The 13749-nt window shown below is 41.4% G+C and overlaps 2 protein-coding genes across 2 annotated transcripts; both read right to left on the bottom strand.

Moving 5' to 3' along the window:
• Positions 1-10486: 10486 nt before the first annotated feature.
• On the bottom strand, positions 10487-12322 carry LOC139138093 (uncharacterized). The gene has a single exon (XM_070706317.1). The coding sequence runs from the start codon at positions 12320-12322 to the stop codon at positions 10487-10489; it is 1836 nt and encodes a 611-aa protein (XP_070562418.1).
• Positions 12323-13041: 719 nt separating this feature from the next.
• On the bottom strand, positions 13042-13749 carry LOC139138092 (uncharacterized). Its single transcript, XM_070706316.1, has one exon. It carries the CDS (start codon positions 13747-13749, stop codon positions 13042-13044), a length of 708 nt encoding a protein of 235 aa, XP_070562417.1.

Raw genomic sequence — 13749 nt, 5'->3', positions numbered from 1 at the left:
TTTAATATTTGATTATTCTCATATGCCAGAATTCAAAAAATGCTATGTGTTCTTCAATGTGTTGCTCTCTGACCTGATCTTGTGTACAAGTTTGTTTCACTGCCATGAGCGTCATTTGACCCAAACTCTTCTTCAACTACCATGTACATCAGAGTCAGAGCTATCTCTTTCACTGATCAGGTATGCAGTGACAGTGACACTGCAGGAGCAGAGCATTAATGATAGTGGCACTACCCGTAGGCAGTAGCTGTATTAACTTTGATAATTTTGGCAATATTTTTTTTCAGTTTTACAACTGCGTTCTTGTTCTCTTCCCTACAGCCTGTTGAAATGTCCAGTATTCAGCTTGCTATCACAGCATATGTGTGTACCATGCATTTGTGTCACTGACAATTAACTGACTGTCAGTCTGGACTCCAATTAAATTATCACAAAGTACACACACACACACACACACACATATCGGCTTTGTCGACAATCTAAATATATGTTTGAGCATGCTGTAGGGAGATAGCAAGAAACTGTAGTTGTTATATTGCATAGAAATATTGCAGAAATCATTAACAGTTGCAGCTTCTGCCCTGTCTTAGACTGGTTCTCATCCTATCTGTCACACAGGTTCCAATCAGTCACAATCAATGGTCACTCATCATCACCACGTCTTTTAAAGTTCGGTGTACCACAAGGCTCAGTACTCGGTCCTCTGTTATTCTCACTCTACATAGGTCCTCTTGGTCAAATTATTCGCCATCATGATCTCAAATTCCACCAATATGCCGACGACAATCAAGTCTACCAAACGTTCTCTCGATTAAACACTTCATCTGCAGTTACAACCATTGAGGATTGCCTAGTTGATATCAAAAACTGGATGACACTAAAAAAACCGAAGTACTTCACATTCGTTCACGATTTGACCGCTCTCCCTCCACCATTAACAATATTCAAGTTGGTTCAAGTACAATTCAACCATCCACCACAGCTCGCAACATTGGATTTACATTTGACTCAACACACGATTTTAAGCAACATATTCTTCGAACTTGCAGGAACATCTACACACATCTACGTCGCATCAGCTTTATTAGGAAGTACTTATCACAAGATGCCTGCAAAAAACTTGTCCACTCCACCATCTCCTCACAACTTGACTATTCCAACGCACTCTTGTTTGGTCTGCCACAAGCGTACATTTGTCATCTGCAAAGAGCACAGAACTCAGCTGCTAGACTCATCACACAGACAAGGAAACGAAATCACATCACCCCTATCCTGATGCACCTCCATTGGCTTCCAGTAAAATACAGAATACAGTACAAAATATTACTTCTCGTATACAAATCGCTCCATGGACTTGCCCCCAATATCTTGCTGAACTCGTCAATATTAACTGTCCTCCCAGATCACTGCGCTCAAGTCACGGCCTCACACTTAAAGTACCAAGAACTAGACTCAAATCCTATGGAGATCGCTCCTTCAGTTATGCCGCTGCAATCCTATGGAACCAGCTACCAATCACTATCCGTACTGCTCCCAGTATCACTATTTTCAAATCCAGACTCAAAACACTACCTTTCCAGAAAGCGTATATGTGATTTCCACTCATTGTTCAGCGCCAGTGAGCACTTTATTATAGTGGATACCAGGCGCTATACAAATCATACTTATTATTATTATTGTACTTGGGCCTCAGCCCAAGTACATTTGTTTTCATTCCGTGGGAAAAAACTCTGTAAGGTATAACCATTTCTGGCTGAGACCAGGGAGGGCAAAATGTCTTGGCTTCATCTTTCTTGGCATAATAAATGGCGTAATGATGCTAACTTAATGGAAGTGCTGCTCTCAGCCAGTCATGAATAAGTGAGATGTGAATATAAATGCTTCTCTATCTGAGTTTTTGCCACAAAATCTTCTGAATATAATCAAAATGTGCATCGAAATGCAACAATTAATGCACCCTCCGTTTCCTAAGCGATGGCACGACCCTTGCTACACCCACTGGACGAGCCAAAGTGGGAGGGGTAATTTCAGTTTGGTCGAACAGGAGGGCTCGAGACCAGAATTTAACATTTAAACTTGAAACATGTTTAATCACTGACAAGATGTGGACTAGTGTTAATCAAACTGAAAGTTTGAAAAGGAAAGGTTTATATCCCGGACACAATGAAAAACATTACGACTGGAAACTGTACCCCCAGTTGAGAATAGTAATGCCCACAGCGATGGAGAACACTTATCCTTGAGCTGAGAAAACCAGACCATCATTTCGAAATAGAGCTGCAGATTCGAGAAGCTCGTTCAAAATAGCTAGGTACACCCCATAAAGGGGTGGTTTCGAGTTTTGAGGGCAAATTTCGCCTCCTTCATATAGAAATCGTACGTTGTTTTTCCAGGAGAACACACCATTTGACACAAAATTTGCATGTAAAGGGGTCGCCAGTAAGTACGTGGTCAAATCTGGCATAAGAAACAATATGAAATGTTGGGTAAAGCCAGTCCAAAATAAACTGATTTGAACTTTTGTGTTTTGTAATTTATACCACTGCAGTAACATTACCTTTTTTTGACAACATCACACAATGTAATACGTTTTGAAACTGAATACTCCGACGTATTCTGTGTCTCCTTTGCTAAAAAATACGGTATGCCGATTACCATGTAAGGAGATGATGACGTCAAGACAGATTTGTAGTGCGTTTGGTCCTGGATGGTGCACGAAGTTTTGTCGAGGTAGCTTGTGTATTTGTTTCCTAAATGGGAGAGATTAGGGTCGATCTAAACGAAGGCCGAAGAATGTTATGATACTCTAAGCGAGCTGAACTCTGACGCGAATGGTTGGATAATTTGGAGGATGTCTAGAACCGGGATCTAGAATGATCTCGTCTCATTAAGATTATTTGGCGGTCAGTATTGAATTTCAACTGCGTCACAAGTTTGCGAAATGAGTATTCCGTCGAACGGTCAACGAACGATATTTTAGAAATCTGGAGACATGGCACATCGCATTTTTATTTTAGTATTTTATATTTTACAAAAGATTTAAGAAGCAATGATTTTGTCGAAAATTCTGAAAAAAATATATGAAAATTTGATCGCGAACACATTTTCACGTTGGGGTCAACTAGCCCTGCGTACGATGCTGTGTGTTCCGCTACAGCTAATCGCCCCGCTCACCACAGCCCTGCAAAGACCCGTACGTAGAGTTGGTGACTTCAAATCCATTTTTGGACTTGACGTAAAAAGCCAAATTACTGCCGAAATTCAGCGTTCTTGGGCCCAAGTCGTATCCCAGCCTACCTCAGCTACTCGATCGCTTCCAAAAATGACAGTCTTTTATTCACTTCTCGTAAATAACCGTCGATGTCGGCAACTCTCTCACTAGCCCTGCGTACGATGCTGTGTGTTAGCTGGAGCACATAGCATCGTACGCAGGGCTAGGGGTCAACCGGATGCGCTATTTTGCGGGTTGCGGGTTGCGGGCATGAAAAAATGTGTGTTTTTTGATATCATTTTCGCCCTTCTCACACTTCAGATTAGTTCAACCGCCGATAAAAGCACAATTTTCGAAATCGTTTTCAACGCCGTTTCAAATAATTTTATTGTGGTGAACACGATTATAGTCCTAGGAAACTTTTCAAAGTCACGCTGGATCAAATGCTTGAAGGGGGCATACCGGCATGGAGCGACTATCATACTGCAGGTGCAAGTCATACGTTCATGATATTAGGAGATAAATTATTGAGAGCTGCAGAACACAAACTCATCCAAAATATTCCTATTAGATCGATTCCTGAAAATAAGGCAACGCACCGGCGTGTTTTTCCCACTGAAATTCTCGCGTAAAATGTTAGCAGAATGTCGTTCTCTGAGGTCGCGACCTCGCTTGAACCGAAACGGCAAAGTAAACTAAGTCCTTTGTTGTACGTCTTTTTCTTTTTAAAGATTTCATGAAAAATACACGGCATTTACAATACACATCACTTCTACGCTTTTTTAAGTCAAATCTTTCCTTATGCATTGCATTTAACTAGGCATTGTTTAATTTTCTGTATGAGTTGCCCTGGAACCGAATTGTGAATGGATGCATTACAAAGAATTTACTTCCTGTGGCCTGATACTAGAAATGTAACAATTTTCATTCCGCGATAAGTGGCGACATTTCCGAGGCGCGATTTTTGTTGTCAGTCTGGTATTACGTCACGGTATATTTCTCACTCACATCCATGGCAAGAAAGAAAAGTGATTCAGATCCCTCATTATTTGTAATGGCCAGGCAGCTCGGAATAAATAAATTGGTCCTCGGAATCGCCGCTTTTAGTTTAGCAGATTTTGATTTTTTTCAGAAACATAACGTATTTTCACCCATTTGGTTTGGTCTGTTATAGCATCTTTAGTCCAAAAAATCAAGTTTACAGCATTGATGTTTTCAACAGCCTTCAAATATACAGTATTACGTTAAAATACACCATATAGTAGTGTTTCATTAATTTTAACCATCTTGACCTGATGGTGAAATATGGACTTCGCAGGAAAAGGGATACTGTACGATAGACCTGATCATCATTATTTATAATAGACACATTCTAAAGGTTTTATTTCTTATATACTAAATGCCATATTACATATATAAGAAATCTAGCCATAATTCTAAAAACCCGCAGCCCGTAGCCCGCAACCCGCACTTTAGCAGATACCGGGGTCAACATGGGGTCGCAGCCATGTTGCTTCAAAACTTATTTCTGTCTGCACTCAAAACTCAAAAATGTCGGATATGAACCTGAAAAATCGATGCAATTTCGTCAAAATTCGGCGAAATTTCAGCCTATAGACAAAATTTCATCTAGGTAAGGTAAATTTACTGAAATTTGATCGACAAATAATCCTGAGCTTCGGAACGTGACAGCTCGCCTTCTCCGGGAAGTCAAGCATCCAGCTGCCCATACACAGTTGCCCATATGGCCAGGTTTATGAGATTGTTTTCAAGCGAGCGAGCCAATAGAGCTAGAGGTCTGATTTTTGGTATATAGGAATAACTTAGCAATACAATTATTTTGACAAAATGTCACGTGACCTCAATGACCTTTGACCTCAAATAGATATATTTGTCCACAACTCAGTAACCACAAGTGCTACACCCTTCATATTTCATGATGGGACACCTTATGACACCACATATTGTACCTCATTAATTATGCACATATCTAATTCTGAGCAAGCCAATAGAGCTGGATGTCCGATTTTTGGTATATAGGGATAACTATAGGGTAGAAATCTAAATATGCCCATCTAAATATTAGACATCTACCATCGAGAACAAAAGAAATTTGCTGTAATTTGAATATTTACGGAGTTTAAGCAATTTTCACTATAAATAAAGAACCCCTGCCTCAAACTCCACAAAAGTTGCTAGACATATTTTGCCGTTGTCATGCCATTGCTTCGTTTAATAACCAGTTAATCAAATGCCTAATTGACAGGAGGAAATTCAAGACCATATTTGAATAGTAGTATATATTGTCCTCAAAATTACTCTATCACGGCCCAAGTACTCATTGCCTTCAGCAATACTGCCTTGTTATTATTATTATTATTATTATTATTATGAGGCTCAAGTTCGCTTTTTGTACGACAGATCATACATTTAGATTTTTTCGAGATAAAAGTCAAGAAATGTGACAAATTGGTTCTAAATTTTGTTAAATTATTACTAACATTAAAACATTTTGATGACATTAAAAATGTTATTCATTTTTCATTGAATTATCTACAAAAACTTGGCATTGGAAAATGTAAAACACAAAAGGGAACCAAAAATTTTCAAGTCCCCCCTCTAATACCCCCAAATTTTTCGAATCCCCTCAGAATTCCTCCAGCCCCCCCCCCCCGCCCAAATCGGTTTTTTGTGAACGCAGCCTAAGTGGACGCAACGACCTTGTTGTTCGAAGATCTGATAGACACCAGGAGCGAAAAACCAACAAGTTTAAGCTCTAAGCAGTCCCCGGGGGTACTTCCATTACTTGCCAACATGTATACGTGCCGCCAAATGGGGTGGGTATTTCGGCAACTTGGTCTAAAAAGGGGAGTGTCAATTCACAGTAAACCAGGGTCTAAAATGGGGTCGATTTTTGAGTGCCACACAAGAACAAATTCCAACAGTCAGTTCCCGTCTTCCTGGCAGGGTTTTGAGCTGCACTCATAAGCATCGATATCTTTTTGTGTGACAAGGGAACCATTAAAGAGACCCCCTGGCTTTAGCCAAAGTAAATACCGACTTTGTTTTAAAACACTGTCACTAATCGGTCAGAACTCCATATATGGAAGAATTTTACCCAATAGAAAATATCGAAACAAAGTGGCTCTACTACTACTATCAGAACAGGTCGACCATGGGAAAATTAGCAGTACCTTATGGACGAACGGCGAGGCTTCTTGTAGTTTGGAATTTTAAAAATCACCAGTCAGACTGTAACTGCAGATAACTGATAATTTCTGAAGCTGGACAAAACTTTGGTGAGGGTGAAAGATAGCTTCTTTCACTCAATTTTTTTAATATTTCCATAAACGTTTTTCGGAAATCATGGCTTGGCCAGCAACAACATAGCCGTAAATGCAGTACAGTAGTAGGCTCTGCCGGTAAGTCGGTCATGCAAATGCTTGCTTTTTACCCGATTACGTTTTTGCAAATTTTGACACTATGACTTTTGGCCTAGGTCAAAGGTCATAAGGTCTAAAATGGAGTCCTAAAATAACGAGATTTAGGTCTAAAATGGGCCCCGGGATTTTTACGTGCGGCCGCACACCCCTAACACTTCTCAGAGCAAGTACCCCCCCCGGAAGCAGTCAACGCGCCTTATGTAATTTGACTCAAACCTCCTTGACTAATCAATTCGAGAAATACATGTATTTGCATAGCAGTAGTGAGACAATTGGAAAATGACCTTTTAACAACTCTCAGTTACTTTGTTGTTTTCAAAGGGATCAGCCTAACGTAACTGTTGTATTGTAGGTCAATGAAATAATCATTGCGCTTCCGGTGGTTTGACCCGCAATATTTTACAGATCGTAACGTCACCTTTTCAGACAACAACACGTGGGTGTGCAGTTTTTACCCTGTTATCATCAATTCACAGTGCTGCAAGCAAAAATAAATAAAAAAAACACAGAGAAATTCCCAACTCATCCACTAAGTTTCTCATGGTAGTGTTGAAAGTGAAACGCGCATTTGTTATTTTAGTTGAGCAATAAATCTTATCGTTAAGGGACATTTGGTAATTACGGGATAAATATCTAGAGCTTCTGTGTCTAAATTCTCATGAAATAACATTTTAAATTAGTCTCGTTTCAGTTCCCCTTTCAAGGAGACCAGCTGTAAGTTACGATACAACTTCTATCTTGGGGGGGGGGGGTGTTTTACGATATCAACAACAGTATCTTGTACTCTCAGAACCTTTTAAATCCATTTTCCTCTGTAGAGGTCAACCGTGACGGCGAAAGGGTTAAAGGTATGTTGCAATTGTCCAACCAGTTAAAAGGCAAACAGTGAATTATCCTTCAGACCAAACTTCAAGTATTAGCAATACATAGGTATCCTAAGTCGGCAAACTAGAGTTTGGATACTTCTGTCATTAATATACAGAATAAAAATCAAGAAAAATTGTCAAAAACACAGCTACTGTTTTTGAATACCTGGCTTTACTCACAAATGATCTATTCTGACTTTCAGTGAGCAAAACGTTGGTTCATTAACACTGAATGCAATAGTTGGAAATGGTCTAATTACACAGAGAAGTGTTTGATTAACTGTTGTGCTCTCTTTGATATTCGTAATTGACATCAATTTTTATCATTTTCAGGACAGCAGGTTACACACACAAAGTTTAAAATAAATTCACTGCTCATTTAAATATCTGTATATATGAAAAGACGTTGAGTAACCTGCTGTCCTGAAATGATGAAAATTGATGTCAATTACGAATATCAAAGAAAGAACAACAGTTAATCAAACACTTCACTGTGTAATTAGACCATTTCCAACTATTGCATTCAGTGTTAATGAACCAACGTTTTGCTCACTGAAAGTCAGAATAGATCATTTGTGAGTAAAGCCAGGTATTCAAGATAATACGGCTAGTTTTCAATCGGGTTCGAACCCACAAGATACGGCATCAGTCGCCTAGCGGAGAGGCCACAGAGAGAACCGCTCGGCTAAATCTCCACTCCCAAAAAAGAGTGGTTCAATAGCCGGCTAAGTTGTTACATTTTTCTGACTGAGACCGCTCCACACGTTGTAGAGTTCGTGAAGCACGTATGCTCACTATCACACATCGCACATACAAACTTTATCGAAGCGAAGAAACGAATTTCATCGCTTTTAACGGGGCGAACGATAACCTCGGGGACAATTCTGTCCACCAGCAGAGTTACCAACCCAGGGTAGAAAATACGGCTACAAAAACTTATTTAATACAGTAGCTGTGTTTTTGACAATTTTTCTTGATTTTTATTCTGTATAATAATGACAGAAGTTTCCAAACTCTAGTTTGCCGACTTAGGATACCTATGTATTGCTAATACTTGAATTTTGGTCTGAAGGATAATTCACTGTTTGCCTTTTCACTTGTCGAACAATTGCAACATACCTTTAACCCTTTCGCCGTCACGGTTGACCTCTACAGGGGAAAATGGATTTAAAAGGTTCTGAGAGTACAAGATATTGTTGTTGATATCGTAAAACACCCCCCCCCCAAGATAGAAGTTGTATCGTAACTTACAGCTGGTCTCCTTGAAAGGGGAACTGAAACAAGACTAATTTAAAATGTTATTTCATGAGAATTTAGACACAGAAGCTCTAGATATCTATCCCGTAATTACCAAATGCCCCCTAACGATAAAATTTATTGCTCAACTATAATAACAAATGCACGTTTCACTTTCAACACTACCATGAGAAACTTAGTGGATGAGTTGGGAATTTCTTTGTGAATTTTTATTTATTTTTGCTTGCTGCACTGTGAATTGATGATAACAGGGTAAAAACTGCACACCCACGTGTTGTTGTCTGAAAAGGTGACGTTATTACGATCTGTAAAATATGGCGGGTCAAACCACCGGAAGCGCAATGATTATTTCATTGACCTACAATACAACAGTTACGTTAGGCTGATCCCTTTGAAAACAACAAAGTAACTGAGAGTTGTTTCAAAGGTCATTTTCCAATTGTCTCACTACTGCTATGCAAATACATGTATTTCTCGAATTGATTAGTCAAGGAGGTTTGAGTCAAATTACATAAGGCGCGTTGACTGCTTCGGGGGGGGGGGGGTACTTGCTCTGTGAAGTGTTAGGGATGTGCGGCCGCACGTAAGAAACCCGGGGCCCATTTTTAGACCTATTATTAATAAATTATTAATATAAATGTTACAGAATATTAAAATTTTTTTTAAAACAATGTCGTCTACTTTGTGTGAATACCGTCTGGAAACCCCATTGTTGTGATAATTATGATTATTAAAATTATATTTTACACATTGTAATCTGCATATGTGAACAACCCTCTGGAAACCCTTATATAGTTTCACAATCTATGCCAAAATAAACAAGCGACACCAGTGCCCCGGTTCAGTCTACGGCGAGAGTTACCATTGCCCCGGTTCAGTCTACCGCGAGAGTTACATCACAGTGTATATAAAGAGGTATACAGGACTGTGTGTCACCGTTTGTATGGGATGGGGATGTGAGCAAGGTTCTGGGTCAGTATAAATAACTGGATCGACACCCGAATCAGCGTTCAACCGCTTTATTGACTACAACTCAACAACACTAAAACTAGTACTGAACAGTAACATCTAGAACGTGAGAAAAGTATCCATTTTTGGCGGGATACCGCAACATCACAAACTCGACGTGATTGGCTAATGAATACTGAAAGCTGATTGGCTATCATAGTTCAGAGTCTGAATCCGCACAACAAGTCCACGAAAATAAACTTTCATCTCCGATATTTCTCCCGGGCCGCGGAATTTGTGAGAAATAGCTCAATCAATAATTGAATGAAAACATGAACATTGTTTTATCTAAACACAAACTGAAATGCTGAAATGTGTCTTTACTCAGTTCTTGTAATGCACATTAATGAGAGCAAGAGTTAACTTCTAATGGGTAAAGTTTGTTCACGGGTCTACTTGTATGTCCCATGGCTGTCTTAATTTCCGCTGATCTTACAAGGTTGTCGCGTACGTAGTTGAGTCTTTCAACTTTAGCCAAACTCCAATTTAGGCGTCGCTTCACGTCGTCCTGAACAAGTACTATGTCTCCAACCTTGATGGCATTTACAGTTTTTCCGGACAAGTTATGGCTCTCGCGTAGAGCTGGTAAATACTCCGACACCCATCGACGCCAGAACCGCGTGTGAAGTGTAGTTAGCAGGGTATAGCGTTTGTTTAACTCATCGTGGTTGCCATATGTAGGGTCAGTGAGTTCGTCATCATCAACAGACAGATATAGTCAAGGGACGACCATGCAGTAGATGAGCTGGAGTTAACAGTATATTGTCTCTAACGTCGGCAGAGACGTAAGTTATCGGCCGGTCGTTCAGCATTGCCTCGACTTCAGTTAGCAGGGTGTTCAGCTCATCGTAGGTTACATACGCACGTCCCAGAGTTTTCTTTATGGCGTTCTTCGTTAGCCCAAACAATCGCTCCAAAACCCCCCAAAACCATGGGGCTCGTTTGGGTATGAATTTCCATTCAACTCGTTTATTCACCAAGTAGTCCTTCACTTCAGGCGCGTCGAATAATCGGTTCAATTCGTCTGATGCTGATATGAAGTTAGTCGCGTTGTCCGAGATCATTTTACTAGGAAGTGAACGTCTCGCTGCGAAGCGGCAGAATGCTTGCAGGAAACCTCTTGTCGATAAGTCAGTGACTAGCAGCTCTAAATGAACCGCCCGAGTGACTGCACAGGTGAATAGACACGCGTACACCTTTGTGTCACGTACATTTTTCGTAGATTTGATGTACAAAGCTCCAGTAAAGTCTACTCCTGTCACAGTAAACGGTGGTGTAATGTTCACACGGTCTGTTTGTAGAGGTGCCTGTACTGGATATGTGTACGAAGTTCCGCTTATCTTACGGCATGTGACGCACTTTCTCAGGAGAGATCTCGCAGTATGTCGTAGTTTCGGGATCCAGAATCGCTGCTGTAAGTTTGTTACAGTTGACTGGACTCCAGCGTGAAGAAGTCGTGAATGTGCGTCGAGAATTAAGAGATCGGTGAATCGATGATTGTTCGGCAATAAAATCGGGAATTTCACATCGTAGCCGATAGGCGCGTTCTGTAATCTTCCATCGCATCTCAGTATTCCGCTTTCGTCGGCGAAAAGTTTCAGCTGTTTCTGTGTTGTAGCAAACTGTCCTTTCTGTTGCACTGAACGTCTGCCGTAAGTCTCTTGTTGGATATGTTTGATCCAAACGAGTTCCGCGTGTTGTATTTCATCTGCAGTGATGGGTCCGCGTTTCCGAACAGATGATTTCTTCATATTCGAGACGAATCTCATGATCAAGGCAGACACGCGAAGGAGTTTTGGCAGTTTGCTGTATCTGTTCGCGTCCACGATGAATTGTATACCGGTCGCTGGCATTTCGCGTTCCGGTTCGTTGACAATTTTGTTATCTCCTGCCTTATCTGAGTTACCAAGGAGATCGTCGTCTCTTGCAGCTGACAGTGAAACGTGGTGTATAGCACTGTCAAACAGCTCGCTGATTGGCCAGTCGCCGTGGTGTAACCAAGAGGGTCCATTCCACCAAAGTTTGTTTGTATCTAGGTTACGCGCAGATATCCCTCGGGTTAGCAAATCTGCTGGATTTTCCTTTGTAGGACAGTATTTAGCGGTGCAAGAAATTCCTCTGATTTCCTTGACGCGATTGGCAATAAAGACTGGAAGTTTCTTGTCGCTGTTTAACCAGTGTAGAACTATCTCGCTGTCTGACCATAAAGTACACTGTTGAATACGTAGTTTATCCGTAAATGCGTTGCACAAGAACTTGATTAGCCTCGAGCCAACCAAGGCAGCCATCAACTCCAACTGAGGTAGAGTTAGTTCTTTGAGAGGTGCAACTCGAGTTTTGGCCATTACGATTGCGGTCTTGTTGCCATGACGAAGGTATGCGACCGCACCATATGCCTTCTTGCTTGCATCGGCAAACACGTGTAAGTCGTAGTCTTGGCTGTCAGGCTGAATTGGAGAATCGAAGTACTGTCGCTTGAATTTCAGCTCTGTAGTTTTACTGATATCATTCGCTATATCTGTCCACTGTTTACACATTTCGTTACCAAGGGTTCATCCCAGGCCAGTCCTTTCTTCCATAATTGTTGTATGAACACCTTTGCCTTGACATGAACTGGAGAGAGGTAGCCAAGCGGGTCGTACAAGCTCGCTGCTGTTCTGACGACTTCGCGTTTCGTGGTGAGACTATCGACCGGTTGTGATCTTTCTTGGCGTGCGTTAGTTCATCTGTTTCGGTCAACCAGCGGAGTCCAAGTGCGTTTACGGTAGTGTCCGGTTCGAGTTTATTGTCTCTTTCTGCAAGCACGCGAATATCTTCACAGTTAGACGACCAGCTTCATAGATTAAATCCGCACGATTCAAACAGGTGGTTTGACTCTTCATAGTATTCGACCGCATCTTCGTTGCTATCGGTTCCGCTGAGGATATTATCCACGTAAATATTGTTCTCGAGGTCGGTCGAAGTTGGGGTGCGTTCGTGAGATTCTGAGTGGTCTTTACAACCGCGTTGAGGATGAATGGGGAGCTGACGGCGCCAAAGAGTATCACCTTGAAACAATACGTTTTGAACGAACTTTCCGGGTTCATTGGTTCGGATAACCACAAGAACTTTGTAAACTGACGGTCACTTTCATCCAATCGCACGTGTAGAAAGGCCTTTTCGATGTCGCTCGAAAAGGCGATGCGGTTTACCCGAAATCGAAGTAGAATTTGCGTTAGGTCGTTCAGTAGAGGCGGGCCCGTTAGTAGGCAATCGTTCAAACTTGGAGAATCGGTCGACTGCTTGCAACTACAGTCATAAACAATCCGTATTGGCGTCGTGGCTGAATCTTTCTTGACTGGGTGATGTGGTAGATACTGTGGCCGCTGCTACGCTCGCTTTCATCATCTGTCGTTTCTTCGATGAAATCCCGCGCCTTTTGGTCGGAAATGATTTTGTCATAAGCCTCCAGAATGTCCGGTGTCAGTCTGCGAGCCATAGAACGCGTACGCATCTTCGCGATATTGTAGTTTGTAGGTAGGGCCGGGTGGTCTGGTTTCCATGGCAACCGTGCTACATACTTGCCATTTTCAATGCGCAAGTGAGTGTCTCTGTACAGTTCGAAGTCATCTTTCGTTTTATTGTTTGCGAGCAGTTCGTCTTTGATACCGATTGTCTCGAGATCCCAATAAACTTTGAGTTGAGACTCTTCTTCGCATGTGTTTGTGAGAATGTGCAGAATCGTGGCTGGGTTTTTGGTCGCCTTTCCTGAGTGAATGGGACCGGAAAGGAGATATCCGAACTTTGAGGACACGGCGGTAGGTCCTGAGCCACGAATCACGCGATCTTCTACAAAATCCCAATAATAGTCCGCACCGATCAACACAGATATCTCGAACGAAGTGGCATCCGAAACGGGGTGAGCTAGGTTCAATTCTCGTAGGTAGGGTACATTCATGAGCGATCGTGTGACAAAGTTAGTCAT

Source organism: Ptychodera flava, chromosome 8 (assembly GCF_041260155.1).
Source record: "Ptychodera flava strain L36383 chromosome 8, AS_Pfla_20210202, whole genome shotgun sequence".
Taxonomy (NCBI): Eukaryota; Metazoa; Hemichordata; class Enteropneusta; family Ptychoderidae; genus Ptychodera; species Ptychodera flava.
The sequence above is the reverse complement of the archived record's forward strand: the minus strand, read 5'-3'. Positions and strand labels throughout refer to the sequence as shown.

Bases quoted from the DNA above. Each gene is read 5' to 3' on its own strand.
- LOC139138093 (XM_070706317.1), bottom strand. From the start codon at position 12,322: ATGTGTAAACAGTGGACAGATATAGCGAATGATATCAGTAAAACTACA.
- LOC139138092 (XM_070706316.1), bottom strand. From the start codon at position 13,749: ATGACTAACTTTGTCACACGATCGCTCATGAATGTACCCTACCTACGA.